A 25,968-nucleotide genomic window follows, 5' to 3' on the forward strand; every position below is an offset into this window, starting at 1 on the left:
TACCACGGTTGTCTGGCCCAATTTGGAGCTACTAGTATGAGAGTGAGGGAGTGTTGTTGTAGTTTGCGCACCACTAATGGAATGAGTGGGAGAGGCGGAAAAGCGTACGCAAATCTGCCTGACCAGTTCATCCATATCGCATTGCCTTTGGACAAATGGGTGTGGGTATCTGGCGGCGCAGCTTGGGCTTTTGGTGTTTTGGTGGGTGGCGAAGAGGTCTATCTGTGGATGCCCCCACAGTTGAAAATACGGGTGATGAACTTGTGGATGCAGTTCCCACTCATGGATCTGTTGTGTCTGTCTGCTGAGTAAATCGGCACTCCTGGGACATGTTGGGCCAGGAGAAAGATTTTCTGGGGTATGGCCCATCTCCATATGCTCTGTGCTAGCTGAGAGAGCCGTTAGTTCTAGGCAGTAGCCTGATCGAATTATTTGTGTCACCCATTTGTCTGAGGTGATGGTAGCCCAGACATGAAGGAAATTTTGGAGACTGCCCCCGACTGGAGTGAGATGGTCTGGGGGGGGGGGGGGGGGGCAAGTCATTGGGTAGGTGTGGAGGCAGAGCGGGAGGTAATTGTCTTGCCTCTGCCTTTATTATTGTTGCCCCTGTAGCCACCTCTTTGGTAACCCCTAGTGAAGGTGGATGGGGTAGGAGCTTTATATGACGTGGAGGTGGTATCAGAGGAGTAGCCTCTGGATGTGCTCCGAAAAGAGGAACGGCAAAAGGAACGCCTGGGAGGGTGTGATTGTAAGGCTCCCATAGATTTCGCCATGTTGGGGTCTTTTTTCATTTTTTCTAGGGCCTCGTCCACTTTTGGGCCAAACAGATGTTCCTGGTCAAATGGATGGTTCAGGATGGAAGCTTGCACTTCTGGGTTAAATCCTGAGATCCTGAGCCAGGCATGGCGACGGAGGAGGACGCTAGTATTGATGGCCCTGGAGGCGGTGTCTGCTGCATCTAGGGCGGATGGAGGTATTAGTGATGGTTTTGCCCTCCTGAATTAACTCGTTTGCCCTATTTTTGTATTTGTCAGGGAGGTGTTGCATTATGGCTTCTAGTTCGTCATAATTGGCCCTGTTATATCTAGCCAGTAACGCTTGTGGATTGGCGATACGCCATATGTTGGCGGCTTGTGATGCAGTGCGCTTGCCGGATGCGTCCAAGAGTTTTGACTCTGTCAGGTGGTGGTGCTTCGCCCGACGCCAGGGGATTGGACCGCTTTCGTACTGTGGACACTAGCAGGGAATCTAGTGTGGCTGGCCCTCTGATGTAGGAGGGATCTGTAGGGGCGGCTTTATATTTCTTCACGATGCGCGGGTTAATGACCCTGGCTGTGACTGGGTCTTGAAAGACCTCTGGCACATGTTTTATAACCAGTTTCATCATGGGCAATATGGAGGCGGCCCTATGCGTGGTATCGAAAGTATCGAGGAGGAAATCCTCCTCCACGAGGTCGGTATGGAGATCTACCCCGTGATAGTGTGCAGCTCTCTGGAGTAAATGGTTGAACCCCAATGAGGCTTCTGGTGGGGATGGTCTCGAAGGATAGAGGTAATCTTGTGGGACGTTAGGGATGTCGGGGAAGTTATAGTCGTCCCTTGGGTCTGGGGGAGCCTGTGGGAGTGGGGTCCCCTGTGGGTGAGTCATGGAGGTGCGTCTCCTATGTCATCTTATATGTTATCATGATCATCCGGAGGGGATGTTGGGGAATGAGGTGGAGAGGGAGAAGGTATCGGGGCCGTTGGTTTTTTGACTTTAGTGTCCTGTTTAGAAGTATGTGGCTTGGAAAGGTCTTTTTGTTTGGTCGGTGTCGAGATGTGTTTCGACTTCGAGATCTCGGTGCCGGTGGCCTTGTGTGCTTTCGTCGGCCCCGAAGATGGAGTCGGTACCGAGGAGCTGGAACTGTTTCGTCACAGAGTGTTTCGGTATGGGGCTCGGTGCCGAAGAGGAGGCCATTCTCTTTTTCGGTGTCGGTGCGGAGGAATGTTTGTCGGCACCAACAGTGGGCTGGCTCGAGCCTGAGCCGCCTGAGGGCGTAATCTGCTTCTTTACCGGTCCCGAAGGTGCGGTGTGGGAAGCAGTGTCTTTGGTCTTACCTAGGCCTGGAGGCGAAGGCATGACCGAAGCCTTTTTCAGTGCCGGCAAGGGTGGGGTGTGTGGTACTCACGACCCTCTCTGCTGGAGTGATGTCCTCCACATCTGAATCGTCTGCTTCGGAGGCGCTGACGAGGCCCTGGTCGGTGTGGTGTTCTTCTGGAGCGTCGACGCCCTCTCCGAAGATGTCATCTGGTATCGCAGTCGACGAGTGTGCCATGGTTCTTCTTGCCCTTCGGTCTCGAATAGTTTTCTTGGACCAGAAGAACTTGCACGCCGGACAGTCTCGAGCCTCGTGTTCTGGGGAGAGGCAGAGATTACAAACATCGTGGATATCGGTGTGGGGGAATTTGGACCCAAATCAAGGGCACTTGAAGGGAGTCCTTTCCATGAGCCAGGACCGGAGCTTGGGTAGGCCCGAAGGCCAGCTTCTACGACTGGAATCGAAGGTTCTTGATCGATGAGAGCCGCGTCGAGTGTGGGGATCGCGATCGAAACAATACCGTGAATTGGGGTGAGGATTGCGCGTCGATTGAACAGGAAACCTGTTCAGAACCGGAGCGCAAAGATCACATCCGAGCCCGATGGCTGAAAAAAAACAATCTGAGGAGGGAGCCGAAGCCCATGCGCAATACGATCCAATGGAGGAGTCACCGACCTCGTGACTTACAAAGACTTTCCAATAGGAAAAACAACTGCAAACGTCCAGGCCCAACACCAGATGGCGATATATGCACAAGTGTGTAATCTGCAGCTCATATGCCTCGAACATATAGTTATACAAGTAGTAACTTGTGCATCTGAAAGAGACACATTAGTGAAATATTCCTTACCTTAGAATAGATACCCCAGCAATACCAACCCCGGTGGTGCGTCTGCGAACAGGATTACACCAGAAAGTCACTGAGAACAGAACGGCCAAAGAAGCCGTCTCTCCGGACTAGACTGTCAAGGCAGTAATGCTTGGTAAATGTGTGCAGCGAGGCCCACGTAGCTGCATGACAAATGTCCTGCAAGGAAACGCCGCGTCCCAAGGCAGTCCTGGCTGCAGTTGCCCTGGTAGAATAGGCACGCAGCCCCACAGGAGGCTCCTTCTTGGCCAACGAGTAACAAGCTTTGATGCACAGAACGACCCACCGAAAGATGGTTAGTTTGTGCACGGCCCGACCTTTTTTGGCGCCCACGTAGCCAACAAATAGCTGGTCATCCACCCGGAACTGTTGTGTACGTTTCAGATAGAACAGGAGTGCACGTTTCGGGTCCAGACGGTGGAGCCTCGCTTCCTCCTTAGAAGGATGCGGAAAGAAGGTGGGCAAAGTGATGGTCTGCCCGATGTGGAAGGGCGTGACAACCGTTGGTAGGAAAGAAGGACGGGTCCTTAGAACCACCATGTCTGGATGAACAGAAACGAAAGGAGGTTTAGAAGAAAGAGCCTGGTGCTCACTCACTCTTCTGGCAGAGGTGATAGCTACCAGGAAAGCCGTCTTGAGAGTGAGAAGACGTAAGGGACAGTTATGAAGGGGCTCAAAGGGAGCGCACATCAGACAGGTCAAGACCAGATTTAAGTCCCATTGAGGCATTATGAAAGGCACAGGAGGAAACGTGTGTAATGCCTTTGAGGAAGTGATTAACAACCGGGGACTTAAAAAGAGAAGGCTGAGCTGGAAGCCGTAAAAAGGCGGAGATGGCCGAAAGATAACCTTTGATAGTGCCCAGAGCAGAGCCCTGCTGGGCCAAAGAGAGAAGGAACAGAAGGACCTCGGAAAGAGGGGCAGAAGGAGATCCACAGCTTTTGCTGTGCACCATGCCACAAATTTGTTCCACCTGCAGGCGTATACCGTTTTAGTGGAGGGACGCCTGGCTGCCAGAATGACATCACAGACTTCGGGAGGAAGATCGAAAGCTGTCAACTGGCGTCGCTCAATCTCCACACATGGAGGTGGATGCTGGACAGGTTCGGGTGGAGGACCTTCCCCTGCGACAGAAGATCCTCCCGAAGAGGCAGTCGGATCGGGGGGATCAATCGCCATGCTGAGTAGCTCGGGATACCAGTATCTTCGTGCCCAATCCGGAGCCACAAGGATGACTTGGGCTCGGTCGCGCTGAATATTCTTCAGCACTCTGGGCAGAAGTGGTATAGGCGGAAAGGCTTACAACAGACCGCAGCTCCACTCGTGACGAAAAGCGTCGCTGCGCGAGCGCGGCCTTGGAAATTCCAACGCACAGAACTGATGACATTGCGCGTTCTCTTTGTTGGCGAATAGATCTAATCAAGGCTCTCCCCACTGCAGAAAGAGACCTTGGGCCACGTCTGAGTTCAGACACCATTCGTGATCCATCATGCACCGGCGGATGAGTTTGTCCGCCCTGGCGTTCAGAGAACCTGCCAGGTGTTGAACCACCAGGGAAATGCCTTGATGTTCTAGCCATGTCCAGAGGCGAAGAGCCTCCCGACATAAGGTACCGACCCCACCCCGCCCTGTTTGTTGCAATGCACAAGTTGCTTACTTGTGTAACGATATATCTGTAAGAGACATTGGTTAGTGATAGATTCCTTACCTTAGAATATCCCTAGGTGTCAGACTAGATCCGGAAAGTTTGTCAGCAGTACCCCTGCGCATTGGTAGGAGTCATCGTACTGCTCCGCGTACGTCGCTGGCGTCGTAGCCGCCGAGATGACGTCGTCAGAGCTACTTAGACGCGCCCTCGCGCGCTGACATCAGTTCTTTACTCCACTTTTCCGCGCCAGAAGCGCAGAGCCATGCCAGAGACCGACTACTGGTGCAATAGAACTAGGGCCCTGAAAAGGGATGACCTGAACCCTAGAGAACAGTTCACAGAACGGGGAGAATGGGCGGGCAGTAAGGAATCTATCACTAACTAATGTCTCTTACAGATATATCGTTACACAAGTAAGTGACTTGTGCATCTGAAAGACACGTTGGTGATTGATTCCTTACTTTAGAATACATATCAAAGCAAAGCCAACCCCGGTGGTGTCTTCGAAGTGAGATTACACCAGAAAGTCACGGAGAACCGAACGGCCAAAGAAGCCGTCTCTCCGGACCAGACTGTCAAGGCAATAGTGCTTAGTGAAAGTATGCAACGAGGCCCAAGTGGCCGCCTGACAGATGTCTTGCAGGGGGGACACCCCTTCCCAATGCTGTGGTAGCTGCTGTTGCCCTGGAAGAATGGGCGCGTAGCCCAACCGAAGGTTCCTTTTTAGCTAGAGAGTAACAGGCTTTAATGCACAAGACAACCCATCGGGAGATAGTTCGCTTGTGCACAGCCCAGCCTTTCTTGGCACCCACGTACCCAACAAAGAGCTGGTCATCCACCCGGAACTGTTGTGTGCGGTAGAGATAGAACGAGAGCGCACGTTTTGGGTCCAGACGGTGGAGCCTCTCCTCTTGAAGGGTGTGGAGGCAGAAAGAAAGTGGGCAGAGTTACAGTTTGCCAGAGACTACTTTTGGTAGAAAGGAGGGACACGGACAAAGCACAACCTTGTCCGGATGAATCGCTAGGAAAGGAGGTTTGCAGGAAAGAGCCTGGAGCTCACTCACCCGCCGAGCTGAGGTGATGGCCACCAGGAAGACAGTTTTCAAAGTCAAGAACCGCAAAGGACAGTTATGAAGAGGCTCAAACGGAGCACACATCAGATATGTGAGGACCGGGTTTAAGTCCCATTGAGGCATTACAAAAGGAATAGGAGGGAAAAGGTGAGTAATGTCTTTGAGAAATCTATTGACTACCGGGGACTTGAAAAGAGAGGGCTGATCAGGCAACCTAAGAAAGGCTGAAAGAGCCGAAAGGTATCCTTTGATAGTGCCCAATGCAGAGCCCTGCTGGGCCAAAGAAAAAAGGAACAGGACCTCAGAAAGAGGGGCAGCAAGATGATCAACAGATTTCGCTGTGCACCATGCCACAAATCTTTTCCACCGACAGGCGTATACCGTTTTAGTGGAGGGACGCCTGGCTGCCAGAATTACATTACAGACTTCAGGAAGCAAGTCCAATGGAATCAGCTGTCGCCGCTCAATCTCCACGCAAGGAGGTGGAGGCTGGACAGGTTTGGGTGGAGGACCATCCCCTGTTGCTGCGACAGGAGATCCTCCCGAAGAGGCAGTCGGATCGGGGGATCCACGCTCATACTGAGTAGCTCGGGATACCAAACTCTTCGAGCCCAGTCCGGTGCCACAAGAATGACTTCAGCACTCTGGGCAGAAGTGGTATAGGTGGCAAGGCATACAATAGACCGCAACTCCACTTGCGACGAAAAGCGTCGCCTAGCGAGTGCCGCCTTGGAAACTCTAACGCGCAGAACTGCAGACATTGCGCGTTCTCTTTGATGGAGAATAGATCTAACCAAGGTTCTCCACACTGCTGAAAGAGACCTTGGACCACCTCCGAGTGAAGACGCCATTCAAGTTCCAACATGCACCTTCGGCTGAGTTCGTCCGCCCTGGCGTTCAGTGAACCTGCCAGGTGTTGAACCACCAAGGAAATGCCTTGACGGTCCAGCCACGTCCAGAGACGTAGAGCCTCCTGACATAGGGTCCACGACTCCACCCCGCCCGGTTTGTTGCAGTACCACATGGCGGTGGTGGTGTCTGAACACTTGCACTACTCTCCCCTTGACAGGAGTGCAAGTAGGATCGCCCTGAGCTCCAAAAGATTGATATGGAGCCGGGACTCCACCGGAGACCAGAGGCCTCTGATCTCTGCCTCTCCCAAGTGGCCACCCCATCCCAGGAGGGATGCATCAGCCACCACTGTGTGCTCCGGTTGGTGAAGGGAGAGGGATCTGCCATTGACCCAATCACGATTTGTGAGCCACCACTGCAACTGCCGTGCAGTGCCCTCGGAGATCTGGACGTGATCGGACAGGTTGCCCTGATGCTGTGCCCACTGGAACTTCAGGTCCCACTGCAGAGCCCGCATATGCCATCTGGCATGTTGCACTAGCAGGATGCAGGAGGCCATCAGGCCCAGGAGCCGGAGGGTCATCATGACAAACCCAGGATAGAGGCTGAAAGATTGGAATCATAGCCTGAATATCCTGGACTCGCTGCTCGGGAGGATAAACCCGCAACCGCATCTAATCCAGAACCACTCCGATGAAGGGGAGCGTCTGAGAGGAACTCCGGTGCGACTTCGGAACGTTGATGGAGAACCCCAGCAAATGCAGGAGGTCGGCCGTAGTCTGGAGGTGGGAGACTACTGCCTGGGGAGAGCCCGCCTTCAACAACCAGTCGTTGAGATAGGGGAACACTGAAACACCTGATCTGCGTAGATGAGCTGCGACCACCGCCACCACTTTCATGAACACCCGAGGGGCACTGGTAGGGCCGAAGGGGAGCACGGCAAACTAAAAATGCTCCTGGCCTACCGTGAACCGCAGGTAATGCCGGTGGGCCGGCAGGACGGGAATATGAAAATATGCGTACTGCAAGTCCAACACCACCATCCAGTCTCCAGGGTCGAGGGCAGCCAAGACCTGAGCCAGAGTCAACATCTTGAACTTCTCATTGACGTTCCTGGAGGTCCAAGATGGAGTGCAGGCCCCCTTTCTCCTTTTAAGGACCAGAAAGCAGTGGGAATAACAACCACGTCCTACTTCTGGCCCAGGAACGCGCTCGATGGCCCCCTTGCCAATAGGCACACGACTTTCTGTTGGAGAAGTGCAAAGTGATCCCCCGACATGCAGTGGAACTGAGGTGGCATGGTGGTGGGGGGGGGGGGGGGGGATGGGCAGACTCAAAGGGGAGAGAGTAGCCCCTTCAGATGATTTGCAGCACCTACCTATACGAAGTGACAGAACGCCAGTGGGGGAGGTGATGATGAATCCTGCCACCCACCGGCGTGGGGTGCACCCCAAACCTTGGACTAGGAAGGCTTTGAGGCGGATGCTGCAGGAGCAGAGGTGGACTGACCCTCACGCTGGCCCCCTGTGACGCCATGGCGGCCACCACGCCTGCAGCCGTGTGGAGGTTGGTTCTGCGCAGGCTTCTGGCTGAACGAACGTGTAGGGGCGCCCCTTCCGTGGCCATGAAAGGAACGAAAGGTAGGCGTGGCCGGGCGCTTGGTGGAGAGACCCAAGGACTTGGCCGTAGCCCTCGTGTCCTTAAAATGCTCCAGCGCACTGTGCCTTATCGTCAAACAGGCGAGTACTATCAAAAGGCATGTCCATGAGGGAACTCTGAACATCCCCTGAAAACCCCGTGGACCTCAGCCAGGCGTGGCGACGCAGGGCCACTGTCGTGGAGATCGCCCACACACCGGATGGCGAACTTTGCAGAGTCTTTCCCCTCCGCAACAGATTGGGACAGTAAAGCCATGAACCTCCTCCGGACACTGGGGCAGTGTCTGCCCCACCGTGTCCCACACAGCATGAGCGTAGCTGCCCAAGAGGCATGCGGTGTTGACTGACCGCAGCCCCAAGCTGGCAGAGGAAAACAACTTCTTGCCAAACTGCTCCAGCTTCTTTGATTCCTTATACGGCGGGCGGTAGGGAATGCGCTTTGGGAAGTGGAGGCCTGGATGACCAGGCTCTCTGGAGTTGGATGGTTTGTTAAAAAGGCATTGTCACCCGGTGCCAGGCGATGATGCCTGGCCACGTTCTATCCACACGAACCCCTGTAGCTGGTTTAGAACAGGTGCCCATCAAAACATCCGGAAGCAGAGGCTCCATAGAACTTCCCGCTGGCTGAAGACCTTCAGTAAGGAGGTTGGTTTTGAGGGTGACAGTAGGCAGATCAAGGTCAAGGGCCTCAGCTGCTCTACGGAGCACCAAAGTATATGTGGCGCCTTCCTCCATAACAGTAGGAGGAGACAGAAAACCAGACTCAAAGGAGAGGTCAAGGCCACCTGCATCCTCCGATTCCTCCGCCCACTCCTGTTCAGACACGCACTGCCGTGCAAGAGGGTCCTCTGACCCTTCCCAGTCGTCCCCCTCCTCCACCGCCCGAGGCACAGGCTGCTGCGGTGGGGGTGGGACAGGGGAATACAAATGGTCCAACGGTGCAGGGGCCGATCTGGCTCCATGTCCCAGTTAGGGTCCCAACCAGGAGCAAAATTGTCCGGAAACCCGGGCAAGGGCGGGGGTGGGACGAATGGGACCCATTAAGGCGCCGGAGCCACCAGCGGAGGACCCCGTGGCGCCAGGGCAGGAGCCGCCGGCAGAGGACCTAGCGGCGCCGGAGTCACTGGTGGCGGAGCTGGCAGCAAGAAAGGGCCCTCAACTGGGACCACGGGGCTCAAGGCCTGAAAAGGCAGTCCATGGCGGCAAGAAATTCTTGCATCTGGGCCGGAGTCGCCGACGGACCTGGATAAGGTGGGTAGTCTGCGAGACTCTCAGGCTCCAACGGAGCCCCTGTCGGACCCCTGGCCCCCTCGTCCGCTTCCAGAGACCGACAGGGGGACGTCGGAGAGCGCAAATGCTTCTTCGACTTTTTCTTGTGACGTCTCTTACCCGATTCAGAGTGTGAAGACTTCGACCCCGAGGAGCGATGATGATGGCTCCGCAGTAGGTCCCTCGACGGACCCCTGGACCTCGAACGGCACGGAGACGACTGCTGGGCCTCCAGCAGCTTTGGGGACCGCTCCCTCAAAGCCTTCGGAGCCATGGCCAGACAGTCGGAACATGACCGGGAGTCATGGTCGCGCTCCAGACAGTAGAGACAGAAGCCATGGGGGTTGGCCACCGATATCGTACGGCGACAGGCCCCGCAGGATTGAAACCAGGCATCCCTACGAGGCACCAGGAGTCAAAGACTCAAAGAAGTAGACAAAAGTCTCAAAAAAGTTAGTCAAGTAGTGACTAGGGTACGTGCTCTAACCGGATCTGCGCTTGCTGGCGCTGAAAAAGAAAGAACGGATGTCAGCGCGCATGGGTGGCGCCTAAGTAGTCTGTGACGTCATCTCGGCGCTTACGACACCAGCGACGGACGTGGAACCACACAACGCCACCTACCGACGTGCAGGGGTACTGCTGGCAAAAAACTTTCCGGATCCAGTCTGACGCCTGGTGATATTCTAAGGTAAGGAATCTATCACTAACGTGTCTATTTCAAATAAAGTTTTTTCCTTGTGACACATGACATGCAGACATATGCCAATCTTAGTGGAGGATCTGAGGTATTTTACAATGTGCTCTCACTTGGTATCTGCAAAGACTGCATTAAATTAAATACTATCCCAGGAGTTACAAAAATGAGAGGCGGTGGCTAGTGGACAGAGGTGCAAAGACAGGTGGGGGAGTCAGGAGGATATTGGTGAACACGTGGTGTGTGGTGAAGACCCGATTACAGGGCAAGCTCAGACGAAGTGGTAAGATGAATCATTGTTGATTGACTCCAAATGGGAGGGGGGGGGGGGGAATTGAGGTGAAATGTGCAGGAGAGAGCTGGGAATTAATATGAGAAGGAAATAAATCATACCTGTCGGGTGAGGCTGCCTCCTAGGTTCATAGTTCCTGAGCCCATCTTGTTAGTCTGCAGCCAGAGCATCACTGTAGAGGTCAGCTTATAATGAGCTGTGCGACCACTGGACTTCTCCTGCAAAGCAATCAGCATAGGAAATTCTTAATTGTTTGCAACAGATCTGGAAAAAATAAGCTTTAAGACCTCAGTCTAGTCAATACTACTCCTTGTTCAGCACATACAATTGTACAGTTGACTCACCGATGCATAATGCCCACCTTCCTCCGTTCTTCGCAGTCCCATGCATGGGACCCCAACCCCTTCTTAGTAGGTCACTGCATTAATCTGATTGCTGGTCTTTTGACACTTTCCTCTTGCCCCCTAGACAATCGACCCATTCTCCCATCCAAATACCTTTTCTCCTGTGCAGCAAGGGACAGAAGGGAAAGCATTTCCAGGTCATTCTCCGTCCCTTAGACAGCATCAGTCCAGTGGAAAGTACCTAACCCCTCCCCCTATTACACACACAGATTCTTTCCTGTACCTTTGTTTCCAAGGTTGATGCCCCCTTCAGACCTTTTTGTTACTGTAAGCAACTGGAGAACATATACAAGTAAAATGCCTTACCGCATGCGATACTACACATTGTGTATATTTATTAAAATGTCCCTGCAGACTAGGATATGTAGGTAAAACAGAAATGAACATCACAGCCTATTCCAACTTATAATTCAAGTATTGCATATTAAATTTGGGGCAAACAGATCAATCAGACTTCTGCAAAGGGAAATTTGTTTGATTAATAAACTTGCTACAATATTTCCATGAGGAATAAATGATTAAGTTAAACTCGCTGTTATCTTTGAACTCAAATAACATACTCTTCAAGTTCCATAGAGCTGATAATTGGTCCTTTATGTTCCTATAGGGCCACTTTTCACCTTGATCTATTTCTTCCAATAAGCCACGTTTATATTGCCTGCCTCTAGTAGGTTCTCAATTATATTTCACTTGATTTGTTACTACAGTAAAAGCATAGCAGAAGGACGATCAGTTTTCCCAGCAGTGAAAAACAGATCCAGTACAATAACTTTTTTTTATACGAGTCGAGGTCTATATAGTGTAGCATGGACAGGAGTTATGTAACTTCGCGGAATTCCGAGGAGTGAAACTCCATGAGTTCCGCCCACCCTAATGTTAATGTGAAGCATCACAAGTAGATAACATGGGAATGGATATGTATTTGTGCGGAAGCAAAGAACTGTACAATAATATTGGTGAAGGTTAAAAGGCCAGGTAACAGCTGCACTGTAAAGACTGGATCTAAAAATCCATGTGGGTTTAATGATTGCAATGCTGCTGCCAGAGAAAAACACCCATACATTATCTTTTTGTTGTTGTTGCAGTTTTATATAGCGCGAACATGACCTGAAGGTATGGGAGTGCTTCACATGAGCACCAGTTGCATTAAAGATAGATACTCATTTTTAGGCACAGGGAGTTGCCCAAAATCACAGGATGTTTGAGCCTCCCGCCAGACAAACCTGGTTCCTCAGCTCCAAGGTTGGCTGCTCTAGCTGTTAAAGCTACATGCTCTCACCACACTACCGATCCCCTCTCATACACAATAGTACGAAATCTCAACCACATCACTGCCCTGTTCTGGACAATAATCATCAATGCATCTCTTGCCTCAGGCTGTGTACCAGACTCCCTCCAACTTGGACAAATCACACCCATACTCAAACAAGCATTGGCATAGCCAATAGGTCTCGCCTTTGGGACCTTATAAGTCTTTAGCCATGCAACAGTTGCATAACTAAATACTTATAAGGTCCCAAAAGCGAGACCTATTGGCTATGCCAAGCGGCCGTGAAAGTAATCGCGGTAAAGCGCTGCGCGCCCGCGCACATGCACTGTAGCTCTAGGCTGGCCTGGTAGCACTTTTTGGAGCCCTCTCAATAAGTCCCGCCTGACCCCCTAAAAACCAGGGGCAGACCCATATGATTTCAACGTCAGACCTATCTCCAACCTCCCGTTTCTAGCCTAAACGATGAAGGGCATCCGACAGCAACTTAACCAACACATGTGAATTCAAACTCCATGACACCTTCCAATCAGGATTCAGGCATGGCTATAGCACAGAATCTGCCATGCTCAATATCTCAGATGACATCAACAGATCCTTAAAGGAAGGTGGTGCATGCCTACTTAACTTATCAGTGGCTTTTGAAACCGTAAATCACCCAGCACTACTTGACACTTAAGATCTGCTCTGGTATCAATGGCACCTAAATTGGTTCACATCTTACTAGTTACTCTTGGTGTACCCCAAGGCTCAATTCTCTCCCCATCCCTTTTCAATCTCTTCATGGAATCCCTTAGTCACCCTGAAGCAAGCAGGGGTCAAATATCACCTATATGCTGATGACACTAAACTCCTACAAAATCACCCAGTGACATCCTACATCTCAAATGCTACACTAATCAAGATACAAACTTGGTTTAATTCCAACCACTTTAAGTTGAACCCCAACAAAACTGAACTAATACTGTTCTCCCCTCAAAGTAGCCTTCTACCAATCCAAGACTGACTCGAGAACCTGGAAGCCCTAAATTGCTCTCTCACTCAATCCAACTCCATAAGGTCCCTAGGCATCACCCTGGACAAAAACTCAGCCGAAGGAGAGCTTTACACACTAAAACACCTCAAGAAAATTAAACCATTCATTCCCCCCTGATGATTTCAAGCTGGTAGTACAATCTCTAGTCCGCTCTAAACTGCACTATGGGAACGCCATCTTCAAAGGGAAACTGAACCCCCCCCCCCTTAAGATCAGTTCTAAACACAGCAGCCGGGCTCATGACAGGTGTTAAGTGGTTTGAACACATCACACCGGCCCTCAAGATCGTAAGTGGCTTCTCATCAAAAGGAAGATGGATTTACAAGACTGTTTATCACCCACGAAGCCCTTCACCCACATACCTTCAATTATCTAGACAATTTTACGAAAGCAGGAAGAACGACAACTCAGAGAAGCTCCAACTCACTTCTCATACCTCTCAAACTGAAAAGGAAATCCACCCCGACTTGTTCTTTTTCTGGAAAGGCACCCAGGATATGGAACTCACCCCCTAGAGATCTCCGATGCAACCCATCCTTCTCCTGCTTCATAAGGGACCTGAAACTCCTCCTTAACAAATACTTTAACTAGCACGCTAAATGATCTGCGTTTCAATAGCTCACTCTTTCTTTGACTAAACCCTTTGTGACAGTCGGTTGTTTGATTTTTTTAAGCGGACTAACGTGTCATTTACTCCTTTAACTCATGCAGTTCTAACTGTCTGCCTAATGTAACCACCTTAATTGCCGAACGATTTTCTTGGTCTTTATTTGTACTTGAATTAAAGTGTCTGGTGTTATATGTACAGCTATATTATTTTCATTTTATGAAAAGCGCTCGGATACCTTCGGGTCTAGCTAGCGCTATATAAAACCCAATAATAAAATAATAAATAAGTGTGCTTGAGATTATAGAGCAGCTAATATAATGGAACATGTGCAACCCGGGTCAGTTCTTTCTATGCACAGCTCACTGGTCTTTCCTAGCCCTGGCATGTACGCAACCACCCTGCATTTCTCATTTCAATTTCATCTCTCCTGCAGTGGATTCTCAGCAGTCTGTGTTCCTCTGCCCTGCTCTCACAATCATGCTTCTTCTTTCTACTGCAGTGCACTCCCTACTCAGCTATTCTGCTCTAGCAAGTAGACTACTCTCCACCCCCACCCCCATATCCCTTATCTACTTTTGTATGAAAATAGTCCAGTCTTTTCCAGTCCCTTGGCCATGCCTGCCAAACCCTTCTGCGAAGCTTATCCCCTCATACATTTCTCCCTTCTTTCTCTGAAATTTCAGAACTACGGAGACCTGCTATACTTCTCAGCTGTTCAAGCTGAGCCTTATGAGCCCATGTTCTTCTCGCCTCTGCGATTCCTGGACTAATCCGAAACCATCTGCAGTCCTAACCTTATCTTGGTACTTTCAATGTAACTTACCAACCCTCTTTGTGATTATCTCCTTATCTTTGGCTCAATAAGCCTTTCTGCTTCACACCAGAGACTATATGGTGCACTGAGATCAGTCTCCGTCTCCTAATTTTGGGGATTCAAGCACAAATCAGAACCTCCATGCTTCTCTGATCTCACCAGATGCCTGTGCCTCTACTGGTGCCCTTTCACACTTGCAAGGAATTTAGTGTCTCATTGACTTGCCTCAACTATCCAAGATCTGAGAAAAACAGTCCTAATGGCACTCTGCCAGCCACTAAGGTATCATAGTTCTGAATTAAACCCAAAGCTATCTACAGCTAAAGTGCACAAGGCGACTTACCAGTGTGTATGGGCGGGCTAAGCAAAAATTAGATTCAGGGTTAACATAGCAGGCAAAAGTATCACCCTCCATGACAGGAGAGGCGGGGATAGCATCTCAAGACAAGCCAGCCATGTTGTCTAGTGAATACATTGCCCCCTCCCCAATGTGATTTGCAAAGTGTGTGTGTGTGTATGGGGGTGGGGGCTAATAGTCAACAGAAGCAGTCGCATACATACACTTCTACTAGGTGGAGTGAACCATAGCACCCTTTCAGCTGTGAATCCTGTTCAGGCCAAGGTTTGAAGACATATATGCACTTTGCAGAGCCGTTAAGTGCCCACACTGCCTAAACCCCAGGAGACGCTGAAGGTGTCGCACAATGTGAGACTCTTTGGCAACTATCACGTATACATACAGCCCTTTCTGTGCCCCAGTACACAGATTTCCCAAAATCTTGTTTTGCAGCCGAGTGACATACCTGCACCTCTACGACGTGGATGGAGTCCCAGCAGCCCTTTATCTTCTTAGATCCATCGCCAGCTTTCTTAATGAGTATCACCCCAGCAAAACCATGCTCCAAGTCCCAGAGGTACACAGAGGACACTCCGCCTTCAAAGTACCTACATAAAAAAAGCAGTAGTATTAATGTTTATAGTGGAGGAAGGAGAAAAACAGATTACGTGAAAACAAAGGTGTAAACAGCAGCCTTCCATCAGTACACAAGGCAAAACTCAGAGGTGAAAGAGCTGGAGGAAACTAGAAGTTAAACAAACTTACTATGTATCTATTTCGGGAGATAATTTGTAGCTGAGGTGTGGAAGCGAGTATAACCTGCAGGTCATATGGCTGAAACTTTACAATGATGACAAAGCAATTCTTTCTTCCAGTAAAAAATATATAAATAAAAAAAATAAAAAAAAAAAGTACAAATCGGAAAGAGTGAGGTAACGTCTATTACTTCAGCATCAAAAGGAGACTCAGTTTTTAGTGAAGCCTCAGCAAGGCCTTCAGCTGTAAAAATATATTTCCTTTGCTGTACTGACAACTGTTTCTGCTGGTCGCCACCTGTATTTTGGGCCTCATATGATCGCTGGGCCTTTGAATCTGCTACAAACCACAGCAGCTGTTTTTCAGGTCAGAAAAGACCGCACAACTAAACTGGCAATGCTTCTGAAACCATGTGCCTAGGAAGGCCTGCCATGTGCTGCATGTAGATGTGCTAATTTTTTTAATCTGCATGAGAAACTGGCTTGGAATGCTAAATTAAATATGAGCAGTAGTCCAATTAAGCAAGGCCACAGTCCACAAAGCACACAGGCAATGCACTGTATTTTCGAAAGGTAGTGTGTCCTTGTCAAGCATGCCTGCAGGACAGATGGGTCAGAGAACCCTGGACATGCAAACCTTTCCATTGAACCTGCATTTTTCTAACGTGTGGGTGGTATAATAAAATAGGATTGTTTTACACTAAAACTATTTAAAACATGAACTGAACTACCTACACTTTCTGTCTAGATGTTTGCTGAGTTATAAAGAGTATTGGTGAGCTCTTTAAAAAGCCCAAACTCTCTCATGCATTCTCGGAAAATACCATCAATATCTGAAACAATCTCCCTCTGCAGCTCTGTGTGTTCTCGGTCTTCTCTTACTGGCCTGCAACCCCTAATCTGAGGAGATCTCAGAGAGAAGGCCACGCCGAATTCACTCCAACCCTTTATCCCACACAAGAATCCAACTAGCGCATTAACATCCCACCACTGTTCCATAGGTTCCATGCATATCAAACTATGCATGGTTAAAGACAGGTATTTGTGACGTATGCTTTATCATGAGATCAATTCTTGGATACAGCATTCATCGTTTCAAAATGCCTCTGTTCTTTAGGTTACACTTCTTGCAGGTAAGATCCTTTTTGACAACTTTTCCTACCACTTCCAACTCTTACCTAAACAGAGTACTTTCTCATTGCAGATTCACAGTATTGTCTTTCGCCAAATCAACAATGCATGCCCTATACATGGATTGAGACATGCAAAAACCACCCTCAACAACCCACAATAGATTGCATGCAACAACTCACATTGCATGTCGCATACCATAATAAGTGAGCGTGGAGAGTTAATGGGAATAATTCCAATAGAAAGTTTCTTTTTTCGGATTTTACTTTTACAGATCCGAATCATCCTTCAAGAACGGCTTGAAGGCACAACAAACTACTCTCTAATAAAAGTGTAGTACACAGAGGTTCAGGGTGTGGGTGCACCTTAGCAAGTGCAGAACCCCCTGTTCCTCAAATTCCTGGCCCTGACGAAAACCTAAGAATTACTAGAAAGGTTGAAACATGTTGACCACACACACATACCAACACTGATATCACTGGCCATTAATACGAGTTACGATATCTATTCACAGGTTTTAATCGTGCCAAGTGGCTTCATATTAAATTATTAGGAAACACCGCTGACACTTTTAATACATCACTTTTATTTTTAATCATTCACGTTTTCACTCACCTACACACACAAAAACCTGCTCCGCTGGAATTCCAGGCGTCGAAGCACACCCCGACGGCATTCGGCAGTCAGGGTGGGACCCGGATGATGAAGCATGTCACCAACTAGGTTGGTGAGTGATGGGTCTTTTTCCAAATAGGAAATTCTTTTGCCCTGAATTATTCCTTTCTCTATCTCTCCCCCTTCTTTTCGATTGAATCTTTTTCGACTTCAGGATCCTCATTACCCTCACTCTCTCTATTGTTTTTTTGGATGACTCACAATATTGACCATTACTGTATTTGTTTCCTTTGAATTCTACAGTCCCTCCACTTTCTGCTCAAACATTACGTTTCCCTCACTCGTGTAATCTCTCTCTCTCACCCCATACTACTCTCGAAAATAAACTTGCTTGCTATCTGGAATTGAACGACAAACTCAAAGCTAAATCCAAGAATTTGAGATTTACTGGGTTAAATCAAGGCACTAGCTCTTCAAAACACTCCGTAGTCCCCAGTGGATTCACCTGCTTTAGGTGAACCCGGCAGGAACATTTCTTTGACATTCATTTTATATTTGCAGGTATTTCAGTTGCGTTTCAAGCACCTGACGAAAAGAGGAAAACCAGCGAGAGTTCCTTGAATATGAAAGGCGGGGGGTTAAGCATTAACAACCTGATTAAAAAAAGATTTTAACATAAATGTCTTCTAGTTTTTTTGTAGTTGCACTGCTAGCAACTTCTTTCTGCCTGTTCTCATGCTTGTTTGTTATAAAAAAAATTGTTATGGCGGAGCGGGACATAAATAACGGGGGAGTGAAGGTTGGAAAACAGTAATTTAATTATAACACTAGCAGCGGACGGACACTAGGGGAGAATCAACAGGTGTCAGATTCCGAGGGCAGACTTACGTGATGCTTAGGTGATGTTTAGGTAGTGCGCTGATGCAAAATGGTGGTGGTGAGTGATGTTTGGTGCTTAGGTGGGGCCACTATATGGTGTGGATTGGAGGTGTGCTCTGGATTGTGGAGATTAAATAGGTTTGGTGTGTATTGGAAATGTGTGGAGTTTAATTGTGTGGCCTGGAACTGTGGTGTTGAGTGAAATTATGCTTAGTGAAATTGTGTCATGGTGTGGAGTGCATTTATGTTGATTGGTGGTAGGTGGCATAGAGTGCATTTATGTGGAGTGTATTTATATTGCATTGAGTAATTATGTGGCGTGTAATTGTGTGGCACTGAGTGGTACTATGTGGAGTGCATTTATGTTGCATTGATTAGAGTAATTATGTGGCTTGTAATTATGTGGTACTGAGTATGTGGGGTGTATTTATGTTGCATTGAGTACAGTGTAATTATGTGGCGTGTAACTATGTCACACTGAGTGGTATGTGGCGTGTACTTATGTTGCATTGAGTAGAGTGTACTTATGTTGCATTGAGTAGAGTGTAATTACGTGGCACTGAGTGGTATTATGAGGAGTGTATTTATGTTGCATTGAGTAGAGTGTAATTATGTGGCGTGTAATTATGTGGCACTGAGTGGGATTATGTGGTGTATTTATGTTGCATTGATTAGACTGTAATTATGTGACTATATTCAGAACAAGAGGCGCGGTTAAGGATAGATCCTTTTGCGCACTAACCACCAATATTAAATGAAAATCCAACACTTTATCTGCGCTCTACTCTGTGGTTAACCGCTCGAACAGCCACCCTAATTCAACATATACAATTAGGAGTGCATCAATCACCAATAAATTTCAATGATAAATTATCAATTCAAGTCCATTGATCAAAAATATCCGAAGCTCTATTGATATTTATCAAACATGATTTATTTTCCAGAGGTCATCTGCTTATTCTTGCAAGTCAGATCACCACATCTTTATATTCCAAGTTCAAAATTCTTTATAAAGTTCTTCATGTTCAAAGTTCTTTGAACTTTTGAATATTAAGTTCTTAATAATCACAGGTGCAGCCTACGCGTTTCGTCCTATAACCCAGGACTTCATCAGGGCTGCGAAAAAGAAATAAGTATATACACAAATCAGTTTCTTCATGCTGTTTAAGGTATTCACACATTCCAATTTCTGTTAAAACTTAACAAATCTTTCAGGGAAACAGGATTAAAATTATGATTAACAACGTGCAAAACTCACAATGAAAATGTACATAAGAATCAAATAACACAAACATGTTCAATCTGTTATCTCAATTAGTACGATTCCAATAATTCGTATCTGGTTGGCCATTCCATCTGACATATCACATAATCGTGGTTAACATTATCGCTATATAACCATAATATATGAATTCTTATCAACTTAAATCCACAACTAAACTTCAATTGTATCCAAATCTTCAACGAGAAACGTTATTTGCTTTCAAATCGCTTGAGACAAGTTACAACTATGTTCACTGCTAACTCCGCAAGTTGTAACCGCCTAAAAATACTTGAGCCACACATTTTACATACCATTTAATTTTTTATGATTTCTCATATTTATCCTTCCAACTGAGTTAGATGGCGGCATTAATTTTGAAGGTCCTACAAAAGGTCAACTATATCATTGCCTTAATTATTGAAGTTCTGGTTCCAAACACTTGTTATCAGCTAATCCCCCAAAATAACTGGTTACATTTAATATTTAATCTGCCTAATTAATGCGTAAAACCTTGCTATTAGTGGCTGGATGAGCAGCTCAGTTTCTTAATCCCAGAACGTCCTTTTCACTAGTACTTCATTTTACCCATTTATAAAAACACGACATCTAATTAATATTCTTTTAATCTTAAGCGCATCATCACCACGAATCACATCTAGGTCTAAAACAACCTACCAAAACAAATTCTTTGACTATTATCTCCAATCACCACGGTCTCCTGAATTCCCTCGCTTTCTTAAAAATCTGCCCAATTCTTCTCAAACCATATATTGTTCACGTGGATATATAATCCTATAATGTAACAAAAAAATTAATATTCCATTATCGCCTCCCTCCAACCTACAAACAATCGCACTTAAATCATTCACTCCGTCAGGGTTTCCTCACCATTCGAATAACGTAGTCTCCATCTCCGCTGCCTGCTCATCACCGAAATTGTGCCGCCATGAATCTGCTCCAACGAAACATCGTCTTTTAAACTACTAACTACCAATCCAATTTCACACTCCATTAGTAAAGACAACCAATCAAATTAGTCTTCTTCCGAACCAGTCTGTTTGAAAACCAGTCCCCATACCGGTCCGCCACTGAAATCAACCAATCACAATGTGTCATTACTAAAGAAACAAAACGTTTCACTGAGTCCATTAATTCTATCCGTTTGTGCTCCCTCTCTGGTCCGCACATGAATCTTGACCAATCGGAACCCGCTACGATCAAGCTTCCGTTACGTATTATTTCCTTTATTCCTTACGCTATTTATGTCGACGCCAATCGAGAAATGCGAGCGATGTTAATTTAGTTCCACGATTTACCAAGTTCCACTATCTAAATGCAAACCATGCAAGCAAAATGTTGTTCGCCTTTACTCAGCTTGCACGCAAACTCCAATTCTATTATTAGTTTGTACCTTATACCGTTTCCAATCCGCACATGCCTATCAACCAATCACAAGCTATTACAGTTTGATGGACTTTTCGATTATGTGATACAAGTCAGATATGGCCAACCAGATACGAATTATTGGAATCATACTAATTGAGATAACAGATTGAACATGTTTGTGTTATTTGATTCATATGTACATTTTCATTGTGAGTTTTGCACATTGTTAATCATAATTTTAATCATGTTTCCCTATTTTTGATGTTGTTTTCATCCATATGTGATGAGCATACGTTTAGAATGGAAATAGGCAGGTGAAAGATTTGTTACGTTTTAACAGAAATTGGAGGCCACAACTTTTGGGAGAAAAGCTTCTCTTGTCCTCAACACTAGCTTGTCCGGAAAGAAGGTGGTATAAGGCAGCTGAACTGAAAGCATGAAGTTCATTCATGCAACAAGCTAATGTTATCGCAATGAGGAAAACCACCCTTCAGAGCCAGCAGGCATAGGGGACAGAGGTGTAACAGCTCAAAGGGAGCACGCATAAGAAAAGTAAGGACCAGGATAAGGTCCCCTGTGGTATTAATAACGATTTCAGTGGAAACATTTGGATCAAACCTTTGAGGATAGCAATACAATAGGTTATTAAAAGAGAATGGTTGGTTAAGTAAATGCAACAAGACTGACAAGTTACATTTAACAGTGACCACTGCAAGTCCTTGTTGGGACACTGATAGAAAAAACAACCGCTGCAAGCCAAGCTCTCAGATGTGTTGTAGTCACGCATGCAGTACATAGACACAAACTTGCCCCAGATGTTGGTGCAAATCAATTTAGTAGAAGAACACCTGGCCACCAGGACGACATCCACCACTCGAGGTGAATCATTGAATGAAGTTAACTGCAGCGAAAACCACTAATGGAAGTGTAGTTTGCACAGACCCGGGTGCAATAGATCCTGCCCTGCACCTGTGACAAAGTCCTCTCAAAGAGGTAGCTGGAGTGAAGGAAAGACGCTCATGCCCAGAAGCTACCGGGTACCACTTCTTGGGAACTCCAACACGCAAGTGTTCACACTGTTCATACTCACCGGTGGCAAAGAGATCGCACCAGGGCTCTACCCATTGTTAGAACATTTCACCTCCAGATGCAATTGCCGTTTGTGATCTGCTAGGTGTCGTCAGCAGAGGTAATCTACCCTGGCATTAAAATATCCTTCCAGGTGGTGCATGATCAGGGAAATGCCCCGACGATTCAGCCAAGTCCAGAGGAAGGCGGCCTCTTGGCACAGAATGCAGGACCCCACTTTTCCCGATTTGCTGCAATACCACATGGCTGTAGAGTGATCCATAAGGACCAGTACCAGCCTCCCCATGATGTGAAGGCTGCTCTCTCCTGGAGACCACAGTCCTTTGGTCTCCAACTCTCCCAGATGACCCCAACCCTGCAGGGCAACATCGGACACCACAGTCCGATCTGGATGGGGCAGAGGGAGGGGTCTGCTGCTTGTCCAATTGTGGTCGAGCAGCCACCATTTCAAGTTTTTGTGCAGTCTCCCACAGGACAGCATCACAACAGGTTTCCTCGGTGCAGATTCCACTAACACTTCAGTGTGCAGAACCCACATATGCCATCTGGCATGATCGACAAGGAGGATAAGGGAGTACAACAGTCCAAGAAGTCCGAGTAATTCTCTTGAGAACCAGGACTGAAGCTCAAACATTAGGATCACGGCCTGAATGTAAGGGACTCATTACGGAGTGAATATACAACACATCCAGGAAGACTCCGACAAAAGAGATCCTGTATCAAGGAGCCAGGTGTCTTCAGCACAGTGTGTTATCCCAAACAAAGCAAGGAAGTCGGACGGCGTCTAGAGGTGGCATACGACTAACTGTGGCGAATCCATCTTTAACAGCAAGTTGTCTAGGTGGGAAGAGGGGTTGACTGCTACCTCAACAGCCGAAGATTCGCTGCAACCACCGCCATCATCTTTGTGAACACCCGAGGGGCACTGGTGAGGCCAAAAGGAGCACAGCAAACTGAAAATGCATGTTGCCAACATGGGCCCATGTGAGTATCTTGAATTTGTCCTTTCGCTGGAAGAAGTTGAGGGGTAAAAGGATTGGAATAGGTTGGAGGACCTTCTCTATGGCTCCTATCTCCAAAAGAGCCTGTACTTCATGCAGCAAAATGGACAAATGGTCCTCCAAAAGCCACTCTTTGGTAACTGGAATAGCCAGCAGTATGGAGATGAATTGAAGTGCTTTGCCCATTTGTACCATCTGCTAGAGACACCTGTCTGTTTCTGAAGAATAAACTAAAGCGGCGAGCTGGCGATCGCGAAGTGCCTGACCATTGCCTGCTAGATCTTCTACCCCGAAGGTAATGGGATACCGGTTGTTGGGGTAGTGGACCTTGACTTTGATACATTGGTAGAGCTGTCACCTTTCAACAAAGGGGGGCGAGATTGTTGTGGCTACTACCTTGCAGTTGTTGAAAAGTCGAGGGAGCGGGTAGTTGCTCGGCTTTCCTTAAAGTGCTCAAGAGCAGAGTCGACCTTCTTGCCAAAGAGGAGAGTCGCATCGAAAGACATATCCATGGTGAACCTGACCTGAAAAGCTAGTGAATCTTATCCAAGCGTGGCGCTGTGGCAACACACTAGTGCCAATCTCTCTACCCACGCAGTCACTCGGTTTAGCCCTGAGCGGATGATGTACTTGGCCACATCCTGATTGGTCTTCGATGAACTGGTCTGAATACCCAGCCAGCAGCTGGCACTGACTGACCAAGGATGAGGCTAGCAAAGGAAAACATTTGTTTCCCAAACCGCTCCATTCTATTTGACTCCTGTCTGGTGGGGTCAAAGGGAAGAATTTAGGGTTAATTCTACTGTTACATTAACAGGTTTGAAATGCACAAAGAAGTATCATACGCTCAAAAAGTGGTCCAACATAGTGCCTGCAGTGTGCTTTGAAGGGTGGTCAACACAAAAACTGGACCAATGAATAATTGCAAGGTTGTAGCCTACCTAGAAGGGAGATGGCTAAAAGTTCTGCTATCCTCCCCTATGCAGAGCTAGAGGGCTTTTACTGTATTGAGGTCTAGTTCGTAGAAGAACATGCACTAACACAGCTGGGCCTGTGGGATGGATACATGTCTGAGTAACAGCAAATGTTACTTGCGGCTATGGAAACACAGCAAGTCAGGTGACGCAAAAAGCTACAGACTCACCAATTGAATTTGGTCTTAAAAGTAATTTTCATTTACTGTTCAAATATATCACAGTGGCAAGAAATGTGTTGGGGTGTGCGAATATGCTATGAGAAAATAAGATCTGTGGTCATTTTCCAGCAGGACTTAATTTACTATTCTGGTACACTGCCACATTAAGCAAAGTAAAATCTTTAGTGGCTGAGCAACTCTCCACCTAAAGCAGACCCGGTAGGAAGGACAGGAAGGAAACCTTTGGGATTACAACGGAAGTGGCATCAGCACACCAAAATAGCACTTTGAAGTATAACCAGCCCACAATGACCCAGGACAAGAACAGTACGGATCACAAATACCTTGTGTCTGAGCCCTATAGCTAGGAGGGGGTCAGCCTCCAGACACTGTGGTTCATGAGTAATCATCAAGGATACCTTTTACGAAGCAGGATGGATTATAAAGAATCATGCCGGGGGAAGGTTTAAGTACAGCAGTGAGCTAAAGTACCTTAAGATCGTCAAGATGTAAAATGGCCAGTTACTACTGACAGATTGATTTATAAAGCAAACAAATACCCGACAAAGGATGCCCTAGTGCTAAAGAGAGAAGTTTGCCTGCAAACAAATCCTACAGGGAGAACAAGTGAGTTTTTAGTAGGTTGCGAAATGTGAGAAGCCACTTTTCAGCACGAAAAGCCAGATGAAAATCATTCCATGTTTGAGAAGTAACCACAATAAAGGAACTACTTACTGCTAATGTGAGCTTTCTTGAATTTAGGAATGCTCACATGTAAAGTGCTGGAAGGAAGGGATCTTTTAGGGGGTATAATGAGAAACAAAAGCCTTATAGCTGTCAAAAGGCAAACTACGTAGGGCTTTGTGACAAAAGCATATGGCCTTAAGAAGGCAGCGCTTACGCAAAGGGAGCCAACAAACAGAAAGGTGAACAGACACACTGGTCTGAATGAGTTGCAATTTGTGGAGAGGATAACTAGCGGGAAATATAAAAAGTGAATTACAGCAGATTCGCCTGGAGAGGAGGGCTGGGACCAAAGTTTTCATGGAAGAGCATGACAGCAGCGGAATTATGTTCCTAATTACTAGGATCATAAAAAAGCAGGTTCAAGTAAGCTCATCAATATGTGCTTCAAACATACGTTTTTCATTAAAACCTACCTCAGGATTCCGAACTCTAGAAGATGGTAAGGGAGGGGTACCAAGAGAAACAGGACACCAGTTGGAGGACGTGAAAGAGGGCTTGCCAAAACAATGATCTCAATCTTATCAGTGTTAACTCTCAGAGTTGTCATTCATCCAACTACAGACCCTCTTTAAACATGTTCTACAGACGATGGTAGTGGAATTCAGTTCTGTCTGGAGAAGGACTATTCTGCTCCTGCAAGCCACTTTCTTTCTTATTCCTCTACAGCTGCACAGTTAAATAGTTTCATACTCCTTAGAGAGTGGTGTACCAAGCAGGTCAAAGGTTTGGCCCCACAGGCCTGACTCGGCTTTGATCCTTCCAAAGTTGATACATTTTGCACCAATAAGAAGTGCAATACCATGGTACACTGAATATGTTTCGCATTTATTCATTTGTGGAGCACATATGCCATCCAAAGGGCGTCTTGGCGATAAACATTAGAACTGCTGAAACATAGAAGAATAAGATATGAAAAACACAAAAATTAGTTTGCAGAACAAGAAAAGTTCTGATTTCTTTCCTAAATTCCTGGCGATTCTGAATTTTGGTAAATCATTCCCTAATTCAGGTACTAAAGGCCTAAAAACTACCCCTGGTTCGAACATGTCTGGCATGGAGACAATGC

General features: G+C 47.2%; 1 protein-coding gene across 3 annotated transcripts in view; it reads right to left on the reverse strand.

Annotated features, from left to right (window-relative positions):
• CAPZB (capping actin protein of muscle Z-line subunit beta) overlaps positions 1-25,968 on the reverse strand; it is a 246,204-nt gene that overhangs the window by 60,448 nt on the left and 159,788 nt on the right. For all 3 annotated transcript variants that reach the window (XM_085609081.1, XM_085609079.1, XM_085609085.1), the window contains exons 5-6: positions 15,367-15,508; positions 10,534-10,650 (exon numbers count right to left, since the gene is read on the reverse strand). In XM_085609081.1, the coding sequence (XP_085465207.1) occupies positions 10,534-10,650; positions 15,367-15,508 (259 nt within the window). The remainder of the gene's footprint in view (positions 1-10,533; positions 10,651-15,366; positions 15,509-25,968) is intronic.

The sequence above is a fragment of the Triturus cristatus genome, chromosome 1_2 (genome assembly GCF_964204655.1).
Source record: "Triturus cristatus chromosome 1_2, aTriCri1.1, whole genome shotgun sequence".
NCBI classification, from domain to species: domain Eukaryota; kingdom Metazoa; phylum Chordata; class Amphibia; order Caudata; family Salamandridae; genus Triturus; species Triturus cristatus.